The 21,979-nt window shown below is 50.0% G+C and overlaps 1 protein-coding gene across 1 annotated transcript in view; it reads right to left on the bottom strand.

Moving 5' to 3' along the window:
• The window catches only part of ITPR3 (inositol 1,4,5-trisphosphate receptor type 3), an 895,552-nt gene that overhangs the window by 343,699 nt on the left and 529,874 nt on the right, over positions 1–21,979 (bottom strand). Inside the window, 2 exon segments of the mRNA XM_085647149.1 lie at positions 12,888–13,035; positions 13,265–13,409. Coding sequence (XP_085503275.1) covers positions 12,888–13,035; positions 13,265–13,409 — 293 coding nt within the window.

Here is a 21,979-nt window from a genome sequence, read left to right as displayed (position 1 = left end):
CTGCTTCTTGAGGAATCTGTTCAGGTTGCGAAGGTCTAAGATCGGACGCCACTCCCCTGATTTCTTCTTGATGAGAAAAAAGCGGGAATAGAAACCCGTCCCCTTTTGAAGTGCGGGAACCTTCTCGATTGCATTCTTGAGGAGCATCGTTAAAGCTTCTTTGAATAATAAGTGAAGACGAGGGGGAGGGGGTCCCTTGGGTGGTGTGGTGGGTGGCTTGGTGACAAACTCTAAGGTATGACCGTTGTGAACCAGGTCCAGAACCCATTGGTCCGATGTAATTTCCTGCCACCTGTTCACAAAAGCTGAAATTTTCGCACCCACAGGGCGGGGAAAGGGAGTGGAAGGCACCCTGCAGAAATCATTGCTTCCTTGTGGTGTCTCATCCTTGATTCTGCGACCTTTTTCGTCCGCCTTGACGAGAGAAACCAGACGTGTTGGTTTGTCTGTATGAAGACTGATAAGATTGTCTATATTGAGGCTGGTACCTATTCTGCTGGGTTTGATACCCTCCTCTGGAAGAAAAACCACGGCCTCTTGCTCCTCTGAAGGTACCGCGTTTGTACTGCAAGGAGCCCAAGGATCTTGCGGTATCGGTATCAGTCTTTATTGCTTGGAGTGCGTCATCTATATGTTTTCCAAACAACGATTCGCCATCATAGGCCATATCCAATATCTTTGTCTGGACTTCTGGTCTGAAGGTGGTGGCCTTAAGCCAACCCTGGCGTCTGAGTACAGCTGCACCAGCCAGCTGGCGAAAATTAGTATTAGCAATATCCAATGCGCAGTCGATAGTCTCGGACGCTGCACGCTCACCCTCCAACAAAACTTTCCGAGCGTCTTGTCTGTTGTCCTCAGGAATGAGCTCAATAAAGCTTGCCATTTCTGACCACATCTGGCGGTCATAACGCCCTATTATCGCTAGCGAGTTGGCTGCTCTGATGGAGGCAGCTGCCATCGTGGAACATTTTTTGCCAATTAAATCCAGACGACGCCCCTCCCTATCCGGCGGTGTAGTAATAGGTGCTGCCGGATTCTTAGATTTTTGTTGGGCTGCCTGCGAGATGACCAAATCTGGCCGAGGGTGGCCAATGAGACAGGAGGGACTATTGGCCGGTGCACGGTATTTTTTTGTCTATCCGCAGAAGCACCGCTGGCACAGATGCAGGATTTTTCATAATTTTGACCCCTTCTTTCCAGATGTAGTCGATGATTGGGATAGCTCTCGTGACCTTCCTTGACTCCTCCTTAAAATCATGGAGAAAACAGTTGGACTGTTCAATGTTCAATGTTCAATGTGTTCAAAGTGGAACCTGGCCGCAGCCTGCTGCATAAGATTATGAAATCCCCCTATATCCTTTGGGGGTGAATCAGATGGTAGAGGGGTGGGTGGCGAAGGCATAGGGATTATATATGAATCCCAAGGATCTGCTGGATCTGGTAGTTCACCCTCTTCAAATTCTTCCTCAGAGGTTGAATCTTGAACCTGACGCGGGTCCTGTGGAGGATCAGGAAGTTGAGGCGTTGGAACCGGAGCCTCAGGCGAGGGAAAAGGATCCGGAAGCGGCACAGTTAGTGGAACCTGCGGAATGACTGGCTGTGGTGGAAAACGCTGTTTATAATCTGCAAGCATGGCTTGCAGGTCTTGAATCAAAGTTGGAGGCAAATGTGACATCTCGCTCTGACGAGGTTGTTTATAGTAAGGTTTATGATGCGGGACGACAATGTCCTCCTGATAGTAATCCTTTTGATAATTGTCCTCCTCCTCCTCATCATCGTCATCTTGACATTTGATGTGCAATTCGGAAGGATGGCGAGGAATTCCAAAGGGTCCTTCGTCCTCGTCATCCTCATAGTCATCATCCTCACCCTGCACATATGTTTCCAGGAGATGTGAGGGAGTAAGCGGTGATATATCGCTACAGTCGTGCCTTTGAAAAGTTTTGAGTTGAAAACTCCTGGAAGAAATGGGAGTGGAATGAGAGGTCGCCATTACAGGTGTCGTAGACGGAACAGGCAAATCTCCTGGCATCGTCGTCGATGGGCTCTCAGTGGATACCTTTGATATCAACAGGCTTTTAGTGTCCATCGTCGACGGGGCCGTCGTCGACGGGGTCTTAGTCAACGGGCTCACCGTCGACGGGCTCATCGTCGACGGGCCTTCGTCGACGGGGCCTTCGTCGACGGGCTCGACGTCGACAGGCTTTTCGCCGATGGGATCGTCGTCGACGGGACCTTCGACGACAAGATCTTCGTCGACGGGATGTTCGTCGACGGGATGGACTGGAACTTCGTCGATACTTCTCTCTTAGACGATCAAAGCTTCGTCGACGGCATCATCGTTGATATGGTTTTCGGCGCTGACTTCGTCGACGAGGACTTCGCCGACGATCCATCAACGACGGGCTTCTTTGACAGGATAGTAATCCTCGTCGACAGAATAGGACTCTCTTCCTGGCGCAGGTTCTGCAGGACGACGGGGAATGATTCAGGCATGTGAATCTATGAAAGATACCCAAATACTGGATAAGTGGGTGCACTTGCCAATTCGACTTAGCAGTACAAAGTATCTTTTCAGGGCTACTCATGTGAGTGACACAATCAGTGCTGCAGGGCCACTAGTAGCATTTGATTTACAGGCCCTGGCACACTCAGTGCACTTTACTAGCGGCTTACCAGTAAATCAAATATGCCAATCATGGAAACACCAATCCATAATAACAATTACAAAAGGAAAGCATATGTACTTTAGCACTGAATAGAGGTGGTAAAGTGCCCAAAGTCCTAAAATCAATAAAAAACAGGGTCAAAAACAGATGGCCTAAAAAGCAAAAGATCTGGGTGTAAACCCACTTAAAAAGCCAAGTCTAACACCCTGTATGTTAACATTTTTGACTATAAGGGTCCAAACATGGGTGAGTTGATTTCTTCCAAGCTCTGAGCCTCATATCTGACTACATTTTGCAAGTCCAGAGTCATAGGATGATGGTTCTCAACGGCATCCGTTTTAAAATATGTTTCTTCCTCTACTCTCTTTCTGATTCAGGATTTCCAGTTGTTGTTTACATACTTTCTGAACTTATTTGTCACAAATCAAGGAAAAACATGTTACTTTAGTATAAGTTTTCCTTTGAAGACACTGTATTTCAATATTTCAAACAACCATAGAAGCGAGACTCCAGATTCAGTTTGATAATGATTGTCTAGACCGATTAACCACTTCCTATTTGCAAATGGGCTTCTGAAGGTGAAGTAAGATCAAGAGCCAAACGGCTGAGAAGGAACAATGTATGGCCTACTGGACATATGTTTTTCCTGGCTTATAACCAGGAGATCCATCCTACAAGTTCTGTATTTCAAATCACCTTTTATTCTGTATTATTTTAATGATCGTTTAGCATGTGATCAAGAGAGTAAATCAAGAGTGTTAGACCTGGCACCTTGGCGTGAGTCTCCCTTCCTCTTTTGTCGCTGTGCCTCATGTGCTTGTATGGTGTTGGCCGCTCAGCGCGCTGTGCCACTGCCAACCAGTGTCGCGGTGCGAGTGCTCCCTATGTAAATTGTATATGTTGGTTGGACTCCATGATTGAATTGTTTGGTTTACTGTCAGACCCCAGTAAAGTGCGCCAGGAGCGCCAGGGCATGTAAATGCAAACACCGCTGGTGGGCTTGCAGCACTGGTTGTGCCACCCACAGAAGCGGCCGGTAAAATATGTCTAAGGTCTGCCATCGCAGAACCTGCGTGCAGTCTGGTACTGACATGCTGACTGGCAAGTGCCCACACTTGCCAGTCCCTAAACCTTCCCTTAACTTCATGTTAGTCACCCCTCTGGTAGGCCCACGAGCAGGGTGCGTTGTAAGCATAAGGTAGGACAAGCCTGGATGCGTGGCATGTCCTAGTAGTGAATGACCGCCATCTTGTTGTTCACTACTGTAAGGCTACCCTGTTCTCATAGGCCAGCTAGGATTGTTACATCCTATGATCCTAACCGACCCAGGGAACATGGTAGAAGATCGAGTTTAGTATGCCTGAACTCGGAATAATAAGGTACATCTTTTCCCAAGGTTTATTTTAATATTCCGCGTTTGCAAATGCCGCTTTTAGAAAGCTGGCCTTTGCTTGCCTAAACATTTCAGCCCGTCTCTGCGTAATGTGTATCTGATGTCTGGCTGGTGTGAGTGACAGGGCTGGGGGAACCCAGATGGCCAGGGCTAGGTAGCCTGGTGGTGAATAAGACGATCGACAGGTAGATGGGGGGGAGGAGTACTCCTAGGCTCTGAATAGGACAGTGCTCTGCCACCTCATTGCCGGCTCCGCCCCCTGTGGAGCGTCTGATGACTCTGCCCTGCACTCTGAAAGAAGAAGCCTGCATCGCGTAAACAAAGTGCTCAGAAACCGGACTAGGCAAGGGCCCCCCTGGCCTGGGAGAACAAAAGATTTGCTGTATAAATGTAGGAGCCCTGCTCCTAAGAAACTAGATCCGCTTTTGACCAAGAAGAATCTCTGCCTGAGGAGGAGGCACCGGGAAAGCTGTAGGAGGAAGACTGTCCCTATCCTGGGGGATTGGCCTGCAGTGGTGACCTTGCTGCCAAAGGGGAGACGAGAAACTTTTGCTGAAGACTTTGCTTTATTTTTACTTTCAAGACTTGTGCTTTTAAAAACGATCTCCAAGGGCCTGAAACGAACTTGCCCCTTGAACTGAGCCCCAGGACCATTGGGCTCTACCTGATCTTCACTCGCCTGCCCCTGGTATGTGGTGTCCTTTCCCTCGCCGGAGCTGTGACCCTCGTGCCCCAGTCCCTCCCTGAGCTGTGACCAGGACTGCTTAGCCGCCCCCGCCTTGGGAAGAGCCTCGCTCGATCGGAGCCGCTACCCCTACGCTGTGCTGGGCTGCCCCTGTCACCTCGCTCGCTGGAGGCTCGCTGTGCACCTTCACCCTCCCGCCGGAATCGGCGTTGTGAGCATCTCCAAGCCTCGGACGGCCCGGACGTAATCTGCGTGCCCGGCTGTCCCGCTTTGTTCACCCGCCACCTGCAACACCCCGCTCTTGTCGTGAGCCTGAAGATCAGACCCCCATCGCGAAGTGTGGGAGCCCCGGACGCCGCCTCGCCCTTCTGTCGAAGAGCCGCTGAAATCCTGCACCCGCCTTCGCGTCAAGCAACAAGGTACTGTACTTACGAACTCGACCGCGAGCTCGCATCGGATCCAGGGTCCGCAACGTTCTGATTTCCCTGTCATCTGCCGTGTGCTTCCCGGTCGCCGCCTCAGCACGAAGTGCGCTGAGGCCCACAGTTACCTTGGGCCGCCTAAGAACTTTCCGTAACAAAGCGAACTTTACCGTATTCCTAAGAATTGTGGCCCCCATCAGTTTAACGTTACTGGGCCTTGTATTTGAATCTGCTGAATCTACATAAAAGCTTATTTTTATATACTTCCTGATTGGTGTCCGTTTGTGGTGCATGCAAGGGGATTACTGTATGTATAATTGCACTTGCTTAACCGTGTACGCCTGAGACTTAGCCTAGACTGCTCGCGCCACGCACCTAGAGGGTGAGCAGGGGTTATTCTGGGGAGTCATCCTTCGCCCTGACAAGAAGTAAAGGGTCCCTGCTTGTTGTGGGTACACACCTGCGCCAACCAGAGCCCCCTCATTTCTAACATTGGTGGCAGCGGTGAGGATTTACGGATTTGCATTTGTGGTTTGCGTATAGTGAACCACTGATCACCACGTAGTGAGAGCAGACCAGTAACACAGCCACAAGACTAGCAATTGTTTTTGTTTTGCCAAGAATCTCCGTTGTTAAAGCCATGCCTGGTTCACTCCCCGCCGGAAGGGCAGCCTCTATAATCTCTGGATTTGAGGACATAGATTGGGAAGAAGGCGCACTTCAGAATCATACCAATGAAGAATTGAAAGGTTTTTGCTCCAAGTTCAGAATTGCCCAAACTGGATTGAAAAACAAGGCCCAACTCGTGAAGGCGCTGAGGGCCTGGTATGAGTCAAAGGCACCAGAGAATCAGGTGGAAATGGTTCCACCAGAAACTGTCCATGAGTTTGGCAGAGGCCTGTCGCCAGAAGAGTTGGCAGACAGGGCAGCAACCCGGGCACACGAAGTGGAGATGGCAAGACTTAATGGGCAGATGGATATGGAAAAACAAAGATTAGCCATGGAAGAAGAGAAACTACAATTAGAGCATGAAATGAAGCTGAGGGAGCTGGAGCTGAAAGCAAAACGTTTGGAGCTTAATCCCTCTGGTGGCAGCACACCGCCAGTACCGGCGGAACCAAGAGTTTATATTCCCAAGGATGTAGTGAAGGAGTTCTTTAAGAATGACGACATCGGGCAGTGGTTCAGAGCCTACGAGGTAGCCATGTCTTCCCACCGGGTCCCTGAGAGAGATTGGGGAGCGGAGTTGTGGGGACGGTTCCTGAGTGAAGGGCGGGACACACTGTTAGATTTACCTGCTGATGTTCATAATTCTTACGCCCATATGAAGGAAGCCTTGATGACTAGGTATGGGTTGACCCCTGAGTTATATAGACAGAGGTTCAGGGGTTGCACTAAGATTCCCAATAGTACGTATGTGGAGTATGTGACTTTCTTTTGCAGAGCGCTGGATGGTTGGGTAAAGGGTAGTAAGGTAAATGATTATCAAGGGCTTCTTGATTTAATGGCATGGGAGCACTTGTCCAGTAATTGTTTTCCTGAGCTACGCCAGCATCTGATAGATAGTAGGCTGACTAGCCCTAGGAAGCTTGCTGAGGAGGGGGGCCGCTGGGTCAGTACCAGGGTCCACAAGGGTCCCGTGGGAGATTCCGCCAAAGGTGGGCAGGGTCCCCAGCAGAAGAGTGGGGGGGACAGGGGTAAACAGAAGGAGTTCCCAAAAAGGCCCCAAAGTAGTCCCCAAGGGAACCAAGGGAAGGGTTCTCAGCCTCCCCCACCCCAGAAACCGACCGGGGCCCCGACAGGTCCTCCTGTTCAGAAGAGGCCCGTAAGATGTTACAGGTGTAACAATTTGGGGAATTTTGCCTCTGATGTAAAGTGTCCATTGTTTGGTAAACCAGCACCCACTGGTGCTCCACCCCGGCAGGTGACTAGTGTAGCCTTGGGGGAGGAGAGGGATATCCAAGGTGGTTGGGGTCCCGCAGAGATGTCCCTTGTCTCGCTAGGAGACCGTGAAGTGGTCCCTCCAACCCAGCTGCCTGAGAACACTAAGAAGTACAGGCAGTGGGTGACCATAAATGGCCATAGGGTGGAAGCTCTCAGAGATACAGGAGCCAGTGTGACAGCTGTCAGGTGTCACCTGGTGTCTCAAGAGCAGGTGGTCCCCAATGCATTCTATCCCGTTGTTGCCGCTGACAACACAGAGAGGCACTGCAAGGTGGCTCAGGTTCCCTTTGAGTGGGGGGGGGGGGTCTCTGGTACTCTTCAGGTAGCTGTGAGGCCCACCATGCCTGTAGACTGTTTGTTAGGGAACAATTTGGAGAGCTCACCTTGGGCTAAGGTGGAGCGGAGTGCTCACCTGGAGATGTTGGGTATGCCGGATTGGGCGTGTGTCACCACACGGTCCATGGCAGCCAGTAGAGGTACTCAAGAGGTCCTGGAGCCTGAGAGGGAGGCCCAGGAACCGGCCTCAGAGAGAAGGAGCAAGGGGCATGGGAAGCCGGCCCCTGAAGTTCCCACGGTCCAGGAGGAAGCAGACCTTGAGGGGGATGCCCTGGAGCCTACAGGGGAACAGATAGCTGAACTGGGAGACCTGCCAGAGCTGACCCATTGGCAGCAGGAAGGAGGTCCCACCAGGGAGGACTTTTGTAAGGCGCAGAAGGAGTGCCCTTCTCTCGTGTGTGTGCGGCAGCAGGCTGCAGACCAGGCCGCAGGTGATCAGTCAGGATCACATTTCGTTTACTGGGAGAACGACCTATTATATACAGAGCCTAAGGTTGCTGAGCCTGGGTCAGGCCGTGCGCTGGTGGTACCCCAGGACTTCAGAGCCTTCCTACTGGGGCTGGCTTACGATGTGCCATTGGCAGGGCATTTGGGGCAGGACAAGACCTTTGAAAGGCTTGTCACCCACTTTTATTGGCCTCAAATGCGCAGGAGTTCAGATACTCACTGCAGGACATGCCAGACTTGCCAGGCAAGTGGAAAGAGTGGAAGGAAGCAGAAGGCTCCACTCCAGCCATTCCCTGTGGTCAGTACCCCATTCCAGCGAGTGGGGATTGACATTGTAGGGCCACTGGACCCCAGGACTGCGATGGGCAATCGGTTCATCCTGGTCCTGGTGGACCATGCCACCGGGTACCCGGAAGCCATTCCTCTGAGGACAGTGACGGCCCCCGTGGTGGGACGTGCACTGATGGGAATTTTCTCCCGAGTGGGATTCCCTCTGGAGGTGGTGTCTGACCGAGGTACCAATTTCATGTCCAAGTACATGAAATCCCTTTGGCAAGAGTGTGGTGTAACCTACAAGTTCACCACACCTTACCACCCCCAAGGAAACGGGTTGGTTGAGAGATTCAACCGAACCCTCAAAGGCATGATAATGGGCCTAGAAGGACCCATGAGGCGTAAGTGGGACATCCTCTTACCATGCCTTCTCTTCACTTACCGTGAGGTGCCACAGAAGTCTCTGGGGTTCAGTCCCTTTGAGCTTCTGTATGGTCACCCAGTCAGAGGACCTCTAAGTCTGGTCAAGGAAGGCTGGGAGCAATCTCCCAGGAAACCTCCCCAGAATGTATATAGTTACATGCTGGCCTTCAGGAATCAGACTAGGCGATTCAGGCAACTTGCTGAGGCAAATCTGGAAGCCAGCCAGGAGGAGATGAAGCGGTGGTACGACCAGAATGCCACTCTGGTAGAGCTTCAGCCTGGACAGAAGGTATGGGTCTTGGCCCCCGTGGAGCCGTGTGCGCTCCAGGATAAGTGGACCGGTCCCTTTGAGGTGGTGGAGCGCAAGAGTCCTGTTTCCTACGTGGTGGACCTGAAGTCTCCTAGGAACCCCTTAAGGGTCCTACATGTCAACCGCCTCAAGCCCCACTTGGAGAGGTCCCAAGTGGGCATGCTCTTGGCAACAGATGCGGGGATGGAAGAGGAGACAGAACCTCTTCCTGACCTCCTGTCAGCCAAGGAGCAAGATGGGTCAGTGGACGGTGTCATCCTCTCTTCCGCCCTGACCCCTGAGCAACAGAATGATTGTCGCCAGTTGCTGGGACAATTTTCTGATCTGTTTTCCCTGGTTCCCGGTGTCACTGATTGGTGCGTCCATGATGTGGACACTGGGGATAGTACACCTGTGCGGCACAAGGCCTACCGGGTGACTGACAGGGTGAGGACATGCATCAAGGAGGAGGTCTCCAAGATGTTTGCACTCGGGGTAATTGAGTCTTCCAGCAGTCCTTGGGCCAGCCCAGTGGTCTTGGTCCCAAGGCTGCAGCGCCGGGAGCCACACCCGAACTCCGGTTCTGTGTGGACTACAGAGGACTCAATTCAGTCACTAGGACGGACGCACACCTCATCCCCAGAGCTGATGAGCTCATAGATCGGCTAGGGGCTGCCCACTACCTCAGCACGTTTGATTTAACGTCTGGGTATTGGCAGATCGCCTTGACTGAGGGGGCCAAAGAGAGGTCAGCATTTTCCACCCCAGATGGGCACTACCAGTTCCGGGTTATGCCATTTGGGATGAAGAATGCCCCTGCCACCTTTCAGAGATTGGTCAACCAGGTATTGGCTGGGCTGGATTCGTTCAGTGCAGCCTACCTGGATGACATCGCGGTGTGCAGCTCCACTTGGGAAGAACACCTGCGCCACCTCTGGGAAGTGTTGATGGCGCTGCGCAAGGCAGGCCTCAGGATCAAGGCGAGTAAGTGCCAGATCGGGCAAGGTTCCGTGGTGTACTTGGGGCACCAAGTTGGGAGTGGCCAGGTGGCACCTCTTCAGCCCAAGATAGAAACCATCCTGAATTGGGAGTCGCCCAAAACCCAGACAGAGGTGAGGGCCTTCCTAGGTCTCACCGGGTACTACAGGAGGTTTGTCAAGGGGTATGGCAACATGGTTGCCCCCTTGACAGCGCTGACTTCGAAGAAGCAGCCCAGGAAAGTGATTTGGACTGACACCTTTCAGAAAGCTTTTGAGGCCCTGAAAACTGCTATGTGCACGGCGCCCGTGCTCTTGGCTCCCAACTTCTCCAAAGAGTTTATCGTTCAGACAGACGCTTCAGAGCATGGTGTGGGGGCTGTTCTTTCACAGATTAATGAGGAGGGCCTAGATCAACCCGTAGCCTTTCTTAGCAGGAGGTTACTTCCACGGGAACAGATGTGGAGTGCTATTGAGCGTGAGGCATTTGCTGTGGTCTGGGCGCTGAAGAAGCTAAGACCCTACCTGTTTGGGTCTCACTTCCGGGTTCAGACGGACCACAGGCCCCTCAGATGGTTGATGCATATGAGGGGTGAGAATCCAAAGCTGTTGAGGTGGTCCATTTCCCTACAGGGTATGGATTTCACGGTGGAACATCGCCCTGGTACAGATCACGCCAATGCTGACGGTCTGTCCAGATTTTTCCGCCTTAGTGATGAGGAACTCCCTGGGGTAGGGTAGTTCTCCCCACTCTTCAGCTGGAGGGGACACGTGTTAGACATGGCACCTTGGCGTGAGTCTCCCTTCCTCTTTTGTCGCTGTGCCTCATGTGCTTGTTGGCCGCTCAGCGCGCTGTGCCACTGCCAACCAGTGTCGCGGTGCGAGTGCTCCCTATGTAAATTGTATATGTTGGTTGGACTCCATGATTGAATTGTTTGGTTTACTGTCAGACCCCAGTAAAGTGCGCCAGGAGCGCCAGGGCATGTAAATGCAAACACCGCTGGTGGGCTTGCAGCACTGGTTGTGCCACCCACAGAAGCGGCCGGTAAAATATGTCTAAGGTCTGCCATCGCAGAACCTGCGTGCAGTCTGGTACTGACATGCTGACTGGCAAGTGCCCACACTTGCCAGTCCCTAAACCTTCCCTTAACTTCATGTTAGTCACCCCTCTGGTAGGCCCACGGGCAGGGTGCGTTGTAAGCATAAGGTAGGACAAGCCTGGATGCGTGGCATGTCCTAGTAGTGAATGACCGCCATCTTGTTGTTCACTACTGTAAGGCTACCCTGTTCTCATAGGCCAGTATGGGCGGCTAGGATTGTTACATCCTATGATCCTAACCGACCCAGGGAACATGGCAGAAGATCGAGTTTAGTATGCCTGAACTCGGAATAATAAGGTACATCTTTTCCCAAGGTTTATTTTAATATTCCGCGTTTGCAAATGCCGCTTTTAGAAAGCTGGCCTTTGCTTGCCTAAACATTTCAGCCCGTCTCTGCGTAATGTGTATCTGAAGTCTGGCTGGTGTGAGTGACAGGGCTGGGGGAACCCAGATGGGCAGGACTAGGTAGCCTGGTGGTGAATAAGACGATCAACAGGTAGATGGGGGGGAGGAGTACTCCTAGGCTCTGAATAGGACAGTGCTCTGCCACCTCAATGCCGGCTCCGCCCCCTGTGGAGCGTCTGATGACTCTGCCCTGCACTCTGAAAGAAGAAGCCTGCATCAAAGTGCTCAGAAACCGGACTGGACTAGGCAAGGGCCCCCCTGGCCTGGGAGAACAAAAGATTTGCTGTATAAATGTAGGAGCCCTGCTCCTAAGAAACTAGATCCGCTTTTGACCAAGAAGAATCTCTGCCTGAGGAGGAGGCACCGGGAAAGCTGTAGGAGGAAGACTGTCCCTATCCTGGGGGATTGGCCTGCAGTGGTGACCTTGCTGCCAAAGGGGAGAAGAGAAACTTTTGCTGAAGACTTTGCTTTATTTTTACTTTCAAGACTTGTGCTTTTAAAAACGATCTCCAAGGGCCTGAAACGAACTTGCCCCCTGAACTGAGCCCCAGGACCATTGGGCTCTACCTGATCTTCACTCGCCTGCCGCTGGTCTGTGGTGTCCTTTCCTTCGCCGGAGCTGTGACCCTCGTGCCCCAGTCCCTCCCTGAGCCGTGACCAGGACTGCTTAGCCGCCCCCGCCTTGGGAAGAGCCTCGCTCGATCGGAGCCGCTACCCCTACGCTGTGCTGGGCTGCCCCTGTCACCTCGCTCGCTGGAGGCTCGCTGTGCACCTTCACCCTCCCGCCGGAATCGGCGTTGTGAGCATCTCCAAGCCTCGGACGGCCCGGACGTAATCTGCGTGCCCGGCTGTCCCGCTTTGTTCACCCGCCACCTGCAACACCCCGCTCTTGTCGTGAGCCTGAAGATCAGACCCCCATCGTGAAGTGTGGGAGCCCCGGACGCTGCCTCGCCCTTCTGTCGAAGAGCCGCTGAAATCCCGCACCCGCCTTCGCGTCAAGCAACAAGGTACTGTACTTACGAACTCAACCGCGAGCTCGCATCAGATCCAGGGTCCGCAACGTTCTGATTTCCCTGTCATCTGCCGTGTGCTTCCCGGTCGCCGCCTCAGCACGAAGTGCGCTGAGGCCCACAGTTACCTTGGGCCGCCTAAGAACTTTCCGTAACAAAGAGAACTTTACCGTATTCCCAAGAATTGTGGCCCCCATCAGTTTAACGTTACTGGGCCTTGTATTTGAATCTGCTGAATCTACATAAAAGCTTATTTTTATATACTTCCTGATTGGTGTCCGTTTGTGGTGCATGCAAGGGGATTACTGTATGTATAATTGCACTTGCTTAACCGTGTACGCCTGAGACTTAGCCTAGACTGCTCGCGCCACGCACCTAGAGGGTGAGCAGGGGTTATTCTGGGGAGTCATCCTTCGCCCTGACAAGAAGTAAAGGGTCCCTGCTTGTTGTGGGTACACACCTGCGCCAACCAGAGCCCCCTCATTTCTAACAAAGAGAATAAATGAAATCTTACCAGTTCCATCCTCAGTGTACATAGCTTGGAGCATCATATTTGGGTTTTGCACACAGTCAATAATGCTGAGAAGAGTCCGGGTGAGACGCAACAACTCACTGAAGCTGTAAAACCCAAAGTATATGAGGTGTCGGGCAAGGCTGACAACCTGAAAAGGATAGAAAGACAGACTGTACAAATTAAAAATCCTGAATTAATTAGCAGAAGGAGCAGTGTGGGAAAATTAGTAACCAATGACTGCTGTAACTTACTATGTGACTAAAGTGGGTTCTCTAGAGAAGTCTTATCATTCCTCGAAATTGCTGAGATCTTGTTAAATGAGCTCTGAAATGTGATGGCCTTTCACTAAGTAACTGAGAGAAGAAAAATATTCCCACCTCAAAGGTAAGTTTATTCTTTTCCTCATTGGCAAAGGGCATTGCGTCATTCACCGCATTGTTCAGATATTCCTCCACAAACCCCATGGTGTTGGCAAACTTGTTTTTCTTATCATCCCGGGAATCAATAATGTTGGAATCATAACTTGAAAGAAGGGAGAGCAGATAGGAATAGAGAGATCATTACAAACTAGATTAGCCTCTACTATAGTTTGTGTTACTGTTAACTAATCCAGTTTAGAATTAAAACTATAAACTTCAAACAGCCATAGATCAGTCAATATTCTGCAAATGTCATGAAATATAAAGACATATCAATCATGCCAAACTATTGTTGTGTCTTATTGGGCTACTACTACCTCAAAGACAATATAAAACAATTGCACTCAGTTATCAACTTTTCTCACCCACACATCAAGTGGCCTACACAGACACCCACCCATTCCATTCAGCGACCATATTATTTCCTTTTCCCATGGAACCTCGTCACCCATGAATCAATGATGATATGCCCGTCCAGGTCGCGAAGAGCCCCACTGCAGATTATGCGGGACAGCAGCGGCAGAAACAAAGAGACGCTGCATGTGCGGTGAGTCCGTTCTGAGGGCATGTATTGGCACGGACTTGATGCCTTGTACTCTGTAAGCATGCCCACATGGGAAGAAGTGTTTATTTGGGACATTCAGTGGCACCCACAAGGGTTTATTTCAAAGCGGACTATGAGGACCATGATGCACTCGCACACACGCCCACTGGGGCGGGATATTTAATTGTGTGCAGGTGGTCCGCTTGCTGTCGAGTGTGCCTGGGCCAGTGAACAAGGGCGGGAAATGCCCGAAAATGCATCTGGCTGGACATTTGTGCTCTGCATGTGCTTGGCAGAGGGTTTGTGCAACCATCAGAATAAATGGGTTTACTCACCGGGAGTGGTCTCTTCAAGTTTGTGGCAATCGTGGTTTCATATATATATATATATATATATATATATATATATATATATATATATATATATATATATATATATAATTCAATCAACAACTCTTTTGACCTATTCGCTTACTACAGTAACATTGAAAATGGCTCATTTATCTCTTGAACCAATTAACAGATTTATCTCCCACAGCCACCGACTTTTCAGATTAACCTACCAAATCAACATCTCACATAATCAACTTATCTTACCCAGACATATTAATCACATTACCAAGTTATGCTTTACCTCACTCAGCCCTGTCTCATTCAGATTAATTCCATCCACTTTCCAACTCATCCCAAATTGGGTTTTACTCATCGTAACCAGCTGTGCACTCAACTCTTCCATACATTGATTTATCATGCTGATTTACTTTCATATCATGCTTGCCAATGGCCCTCATCAAACAACCATTTCATTTCAGTGAATAATCAAGCCATCTCACTTAACAATGAACTGGCTTCACCCACATATCAGTCTATCACACCTGTCTTTCCCAACCATCACTCTCACTATATCACCCTTTAAAACTCAGCTGTTTTTACATTTCTACCTAACCATCAACTCTCAATCAAAGATCAATGCTTTTCACCCAACATGACTCTTCACACCAATCCTGAATCCATCTCACCCTATCAGTAATTCCAGCTCACGAAATCTTCATTCCCAAATCACACAACCTTTATTCATCATCACACAAACTTACATCTACCTCACTCAAGCATCAGTCTTGCTAACCCAAACATCTAACCACTTCAGGCATTTCTCAGTATTCTAACACAACTAACAATTAACCCCTTCGCTGCTAGGCCTTTTCCCCTCCTGTGCTAAGCCTTTTTTGGGCTATTTGGGGTAGTGCGCGCTTAGGCCCCTGTAACTTTTTGACCACATTAGGTATCCACGCCAAATTTGCGTCCTTTTCTTCCAACATCATGGGGATTCTAAAGGTACCCAGGGTTTGTGGATTCTCCTAGAGGGTTCCCAGAAATTAGTCAAAATACAGCAAAAGTTTGGTTTTTTTGTGAAAAATGGGAAAAACGGGCTGCAAATGAAAGCTTCTGGGTTTTTCTCTGCAAATGGTATCAAAAAAGGGTTTGTGGGGCTGAAATCACCATTTCTCCAGCTTTTAGGGAATGACAGAATTTTGTCAGAAAACCAACATTTTTTACACAGTTTTGGCATTTTTCTGGGACATACCCTCTTTTTGCTATTTTTTGTGCTTTCAACCTCCTTCCAGTTAATGGTAGAAATGGGTACAAAAACAATAATGGACCCTGGAAAGCTATACATTTTTGAAAAGTAGACAAAATTCTGAATTCAGCAAGGGGTCATTTGTGTAGATCCATCAAGGTTTCTTTATAGAAACTAACAGTTAAATATAGGAAAAATTAAAAATTAGTTGAAAAAAGCAGCCTTTTGAGTCAACGTTTTCACCTGTAACTTCTTCTAATTATCACATCTCTTAGAAAGCAATGTACCGTTACATCCACTGGACCTTCCTGGTTGTGGGGATATATAGGACTTGTAGGTTCACCAAGAGCCCAATGAACCCAGAGTAAAAAACTGAGCAGCATTTTGTAATGGTGTTTTTTTTTTGTTCCGGGTCTATAGCAATTATTGTGGGAAAATGTATACATGGAAAAATCGGTATGAAAGACACCTATGTATTTCTGAAATGGGAACAAACTACAGAGTTTAGAAACAGTGCATATTTGCACATTTTCGAAATTGGGAATACTCATACTTGCATGACAATTATTGGTCATTTTTCAAAATGACTTTTTTTTTACACAATGTCTTTCATTTGGAAGGGAGAAATGCATCCAAAATCAATAGGTAATAACAGTTGCTTTACAAATCTGAACTACCCTAAGTCTCCCGATAAAAATGGTACCTCACTTGTGTGGGTAGGCATAGTGCCCACGACAGGAAGTGGCTCAAAACCTAAGCTGAACACACCACATTTTCACACTGAAAATTTACACTTTTTTTGCGAAGAGTCTAGCTGTAGTTTTTGAACCCTAGCCCTGCCGGCACCTAGGGAAACCTAGCAAACCTATACATTTTTGAAAACTAGACACCCAGGGGAATCCAGGATGGGGTGACTTGACTGCCTCCCACCATGGTCTGTTACCCAGAATCCCTTGCAAACGTAAAAAAATGACAAAAAAAACACATTTTCCCCACATTTCTGGGATGGAAAGTTCTGGAATCTGCGTGGATCCACAAATTTCCACCCACCCCGCGTTCCCCAAAGTCCTACGAGAAAAATGGTACCTCACTTGTGCGGGTCGGCCTAGTGCCCGCGACAGGAAATGGCGCAAAACGCAACGTGGTCACACCTCAATTTTGCAGTGAAAAATGACCCTTTTTTGGCAAAGTGACTAGCTGTAGTTTTTGAACCCTAGCCCTGCCGGCACCTAGGGAAACCTAGCAAACCTATACATTTTTGAAAACTAGACACCCAGGGGAATCCAGGATGGGGTGACTTGACTGCCTCCCACCATGGTCTGTTACCCAGAATCCCTTGCAAACGTAAAAAAATGACAAAAAAAACACATTTTCCCCACATTTCTGGGATGGAAAGTTCTGGAATCTGCGTGGATCCACAAATTTCCACCCACCCCGCGTTCCCCAAAGTCCTACGAGAAAAATGGTACCTCACTTGTGCGGGTCGGCCTAGTGCCCGCGACAGGAAACGGCGCAAAACGCAACGTGGTCACACCTCAATTTTGCAGTGAAAAATGACCCTTTTTTGGCAGAGTGACTAGCTGTAGTTTTTGAACCCTAGCCCTGCCGGCACTTAGGGAAACCTAGCAAACCTATACATTTTTGAAAACTAGACACCCAGGGGAATCCAGGATGGGGTGACTTGACTGCCTCCCACCATGGTCTGTTACCCAGAATCCCTTGCAAACATAAAAAAATGACAAAAAAAACACATTTTCCCCACATTTCTGGGATGGAAAGTTCTGGAATCTGCGTGGATCCACATATTTCCACCCACCCCACGTTCCCCAAAGTCCTACGAGAAAAATGGCACCTCACTTGTGCGGGTCGGCCTAGTGCCCGCGACAGGAAACGGCGCAAAACGCAACGTGGTCACACCTCAATTTTGCAGTGAAAAATGACCCTTTTTTGGCAGAGTGACTAGCTGTAGTTTTTGAACCCTAGCCCTGCCGGCACTTAGGGAAACCTAGCAAACCTATACATTTTTGAAAACTAGACACCCAGGGGAATCCAGGATGGGGTGACTTGACTGCCTCCCACCATGGTCTGTTACCCAGAATCCCTTGCAAACGTAAAAAAATGACAAAAAAACACATTTTCCCCACATTTCTGGGATGGAAAGTTCTGGAATCTGCGTGGATCCACAAATTTCCACCCACCCCGCGTTCCCCAAAGTCCTACGAGAAAAATGGTACCTCACTTGTGCGGTTCGGCCTAGTGCCCGCGACAGGAAATGGCGCAAAACGCAACGTGGTCACACCTCAATTTTGCAGTGAAAATTGACCCTTTTTTGGCAGAGTGACTAGCTGTAGTTTTTGAACCCTAGCCCTGCCGGCACTTAGGGAAACCTAGCAAACCTATACATTTTTGAAAACTAGACACCCAGGGAAATCCAGGATGGGGTGACTTGACTGCCTCCCACCATGGTCTGTTACCCAGAATCCCTTGCAAACGTAAAAAAATGACAAAAAAACACATTTTCCCCACATTTCTGGGATGGAAAGTTCTGGAATCTGCGTGGATCCACAAATTTCCACCCACCCCGCGTTCCCCAAAGTCCTACGAGAAAAATGGTACCTCACTTGTGCGGTTCGGCCTAGTGCCCGCGACAGGAAATGGCGCAAAACGCAACGTGGTCACACCTCAATTTTGCAGTGAAAAATGACCCTTTTTTGGCAAAGTGACTAGCTGTAGTTTTTGAACCCTAGCCCTGCCGGCACCTAGGGAAACCTAGCAAATCTATACATTTTTGAAAACTAGACACCCAGGGGAATCCAGGATGGGGTGACTTGACTGCCTCCCACCATGGTCTGTTACCCAGAATCCCTTGCAAACGTAAAAAAATTACAAAAAAAACACATTTTCCCCACATTTCTGGGATGGAAAGTTCTGGAATCTGCGTGGATCCACAAATTTCCACCCACCCCGCGTTCCCCAAAGTCCTACGAGAAAAATGGTACCTCACTTGTGCGGGTCGGCCTAGTGCCCGCGACAGGAAACGGCGCAAAACACAACGTGGTCACACCTCAATTTTGCAGTGAAAAATGACCCTTTTTTTGGCAAAGTGACTAGCTGTAGTTTTTGAACCCTAGCCCTGCCGGCACTTAGGGAAACCTAGCAAACCTATCCATTTTTGAAAACTAGACACCCAGGGGAATCCAGGATGGGGTGACTTGACTGCCTCCTACCATGGTCTGTTACCCAGAATCCTTTGCAAACGTAAAAAAATGACAAAAAAAACACATTTTCCCCACATTTCTGGGATGGAAAGTTCTGGAATCTGCATGGATCCACAAATTTGCACCCACCCCGCGTTCCCCAAAGTCATACGAGAAAAATGGTACCTCACTTGTGCGGGTCGGCCTGGTGCCTGCGACAGGAAACGGCGCAAAAGGCAAGGTGGTCACACCTCAATTTTGCAGTGAAAAATGACCCTTTTTTGGCTATGTGACTAGCTGTAGTTTTTTAACTCTAGCCCTGCCGGCACCTAGGGAAACCTACCAAACCCAGACATTTCTGAAAACTAGACACCCGGCGGCATCCAAGGAAGTATGGCTTGCGTGGATCCCCCAACGTTTCCTTACCCAGTATTCCCTGCAAACCTCAATTTTTGCTGAAAAAATCACTTTTTTCACACATTTTGGGGTGGGAAAGTAGTGGCATCACCGGGCTGACACAAATTTACCACCACCCAGCGTTCCCCCAGGTCTCCCGGTAAAAATGGTGCCTCACTTGTGTGGGAGGCCCAAGTACCCGCGGCAGGCAAGGGCCCAAAACGTAGTGAGGCGACATCAAAATGGCCTATCGCAAAACCACCTGGTTTTGCAAGGGGGGTCACTTTGGTTTTTGGCCCGGTGCTCGGCGGCCATCTAGGGAAACCTACCAAACCCACGCATTTCTGAAAACTAGACACCCGGCGGCTTCCAGGGAGGTATGGCTTGCGTGGATCCCCCAACGTTTCCTTACCCAGAATCCCCTGCAAACCTCAATTTTTGCTGAAAAAATCACTTTTTTCACACATTTTGGGGTGGGAAAGTAGTGGCATCACCGGGCTCACACAAATTTACCACCACCCAGCGTTCCCCCAGGTCTCCCGGTAAAAATGGTGCCTCACTTGTGTGGGAGGCCCAAGTACCCGCGGCAGGCAAGGGCCCAAAACGTAGTGAGGCGACATCAAAATGGCCTATGGCAAAACCACCTGGTTTTGCAAGGGGGGTCACTTTGGTTTTTGGCCCGGTGCTCGGCGGCCATCTAGGGAAACCTACCAAACCCACGCATTTCTGAAAACTAGACACTTGGCGGCTTCCAGGGAGGTATGGCTTGCGTGGATCCCCCAACGTTTCCTTACCCAGAATCCCCTGCAAACCTCAATTTTTGCTGAAAAAATCACTTTTTTCACACATTTTGGGGTGGGAAAGTAGTGGCATCACCGGGCTCACACAAATTTACCACCACCCAGCGTTCCCCCAGGTCTCCCGGTAAAAATGGTGCTTCACTTGTGTGGGAGGCCCAAGTACCCGCGGCAGGCAAGGGCCCAAAACGTAGTGAGGCGACATCAAAATGGCCTATCTCAAAACCACCTGGTTTTGCAAGGGGGGTCACTTTGGTTTTTGGCCCGGTGCTCGGCGGCCATCTAGGGAAACCTACCGAACCCACGTATTTCTGAAAACTAGACACCCGGCGGCTTCCAGGGAGGTATGGCTTGCGTGGATCCCCCAACGTTTCCTTACCCAGAATCCCCTGCAAACCTCAATTTTTGCTCCAAAAATCACTTTTTTCACACATTTTGGGGTGGGAAAGTAGTGGCATCACCGGGCTGACACAAATTTACCACCACCCAGCGTTCCCCCAGGTCTCCCGGTAAAAATGGTGCCTCACTTGTGTGGGAGGCCCAAGTACCCGCGGCAGGCAAGGGCCCAAAACGTAGTGAGGCGACATCAAAATGGCCTATCGCAAAACCACCTGGTTTTGCAAGGGGGGTCACTTTGGTTTTTGGCCCGGTGCTCGGCGGCCATCTAGGGAAACCTACCAAACCCACGCATTTCTGAAAACTAGACACCCGGCGGCTTCCAGGGAGGTATGGCTTGCGTGGATCCCCCAACGTTTCCTTACCCAGAATCCCCTGCAAACCTCAATTTTTGCTGAAAAAATCACTTTTTTCACACATTTTGGGGTGGGAAAGTAGTGGCATCACCGGGCTCACACAAATTTACCACCACCCAGCGTTCCCCCAGGTCTCCCGGTAAAAATGGTGCCTCACTTGTGTGGGAGGCCCAAGTACCCGCGGCAGGCAAGGGCCCAAAACGTAGTGAGGCGACATCAAAATGGCCTATGGCAAAACCACCTGGTTTTGCAAGGGGGGTCACTTTGGTTTTTGGCCCGGTGCTCGGCGGCCATCTAGGGAAACCAACCAAACCCATGCATTTCTGAAAACTAGACACCCGGCGGCTTTCAGGGAGGTATGGCTTGCGTGGATCCCCCAACGTTTCCTTACCCAGAATCCCCTGCAAACCTCAATTTTTGCTCAAAAAATCACTTTTTTCACACATTTTGGGGTGGGAAAGTAGTGGCATCACCGGGCTCACACAAATTTACCACCACCCAGCGTTCCCCCAGGTCTCCCGGTAAAAATGGTGCTTCACTTGTGTGGGAGGCCCAAGTACCCGCGGCAGGCAAGGGCCCAAAACGTAGTGAGGCGACATCAAAATGGCCTATCTCAAAACCACCTGGTTTTGCAAGGGGGGTCACTTTGGTTTTTGGCCCGGTGCTCGGCGGCCATCTAGGGAAACCTACCAAACCCACGCATTTCTGAAAACTAGACACCTGGCGGCTTCCAGGGAGGTATGGCTTGCGTGGATCCCCCAACGTTTCCTTACCCAGAATCCCCTGCAAACCTCAATTTTTGCTCAAAAAATCACTTTTTTCACACATTTTGGGGTGGGAAAGTAGTGGCATCACCGGGCTCACACAAATTTACCACCACCCAGCGTTCCCCCAGGTCTCCCGGTAAAAATGGTGCTTCACTTGTGTGGGAGGCCCAAGTACCCGCGGCAGGCAAGGGCCCAAAACGTAGTGAGGCGACATCAAAATGGCCTATCTCAAAACCACCTGGTTTTGCAAGGGGGGTCACTTTGGTTTTTGGCCCGGTGCTCGGCGGCCATCTAGGGAAACCTACCAAACCCACGTATTTCTGAAAACTAGACACCCGGCGGCTTCCAGGGAGGTATGGCTTGCGTGGATCCCCCAACGTTTCCTTACCCAGAATCCCCTGCAAACCTCAATTTTTGCTCCAAAAATCACTTTTTTCACACATTTTGGGGTGGGAAAGTAGTGGCATCACCGGGCTGACACAAATTTACCACCACCCAGCGTTCCCCCAGGTCTCCCGGTAAAAATGGTGCCTCACTTGTGTGGGAGGCCCAAGTACCCGCGGCAGGCAAGGGCCCAAAACGTAGTGAGGCGACATCAAAATGGCCTATCGCAAAACCACCTGGTTTTGCAAGGGGGGTCAC

This window comes from Triturus cristatus, chromosome 1_1 (genome assembly GCF_964204655.1).
Source record: "Triturus cristatus chromosome 1_1, aTriCri1.1, whole genome shotgun sequence".
NCBI classification, from domain to species: domain Eukaryota; kingdom Metazoa; phylum Chordata; class Amphibia; order Caudata; family Salamandridae; genus Triturus; species Triturus cristatus.
Note: the sequence above shows the minus strand (reverse complement) of the source record. Positions and strands in the feature narration are given on the sequence as shown.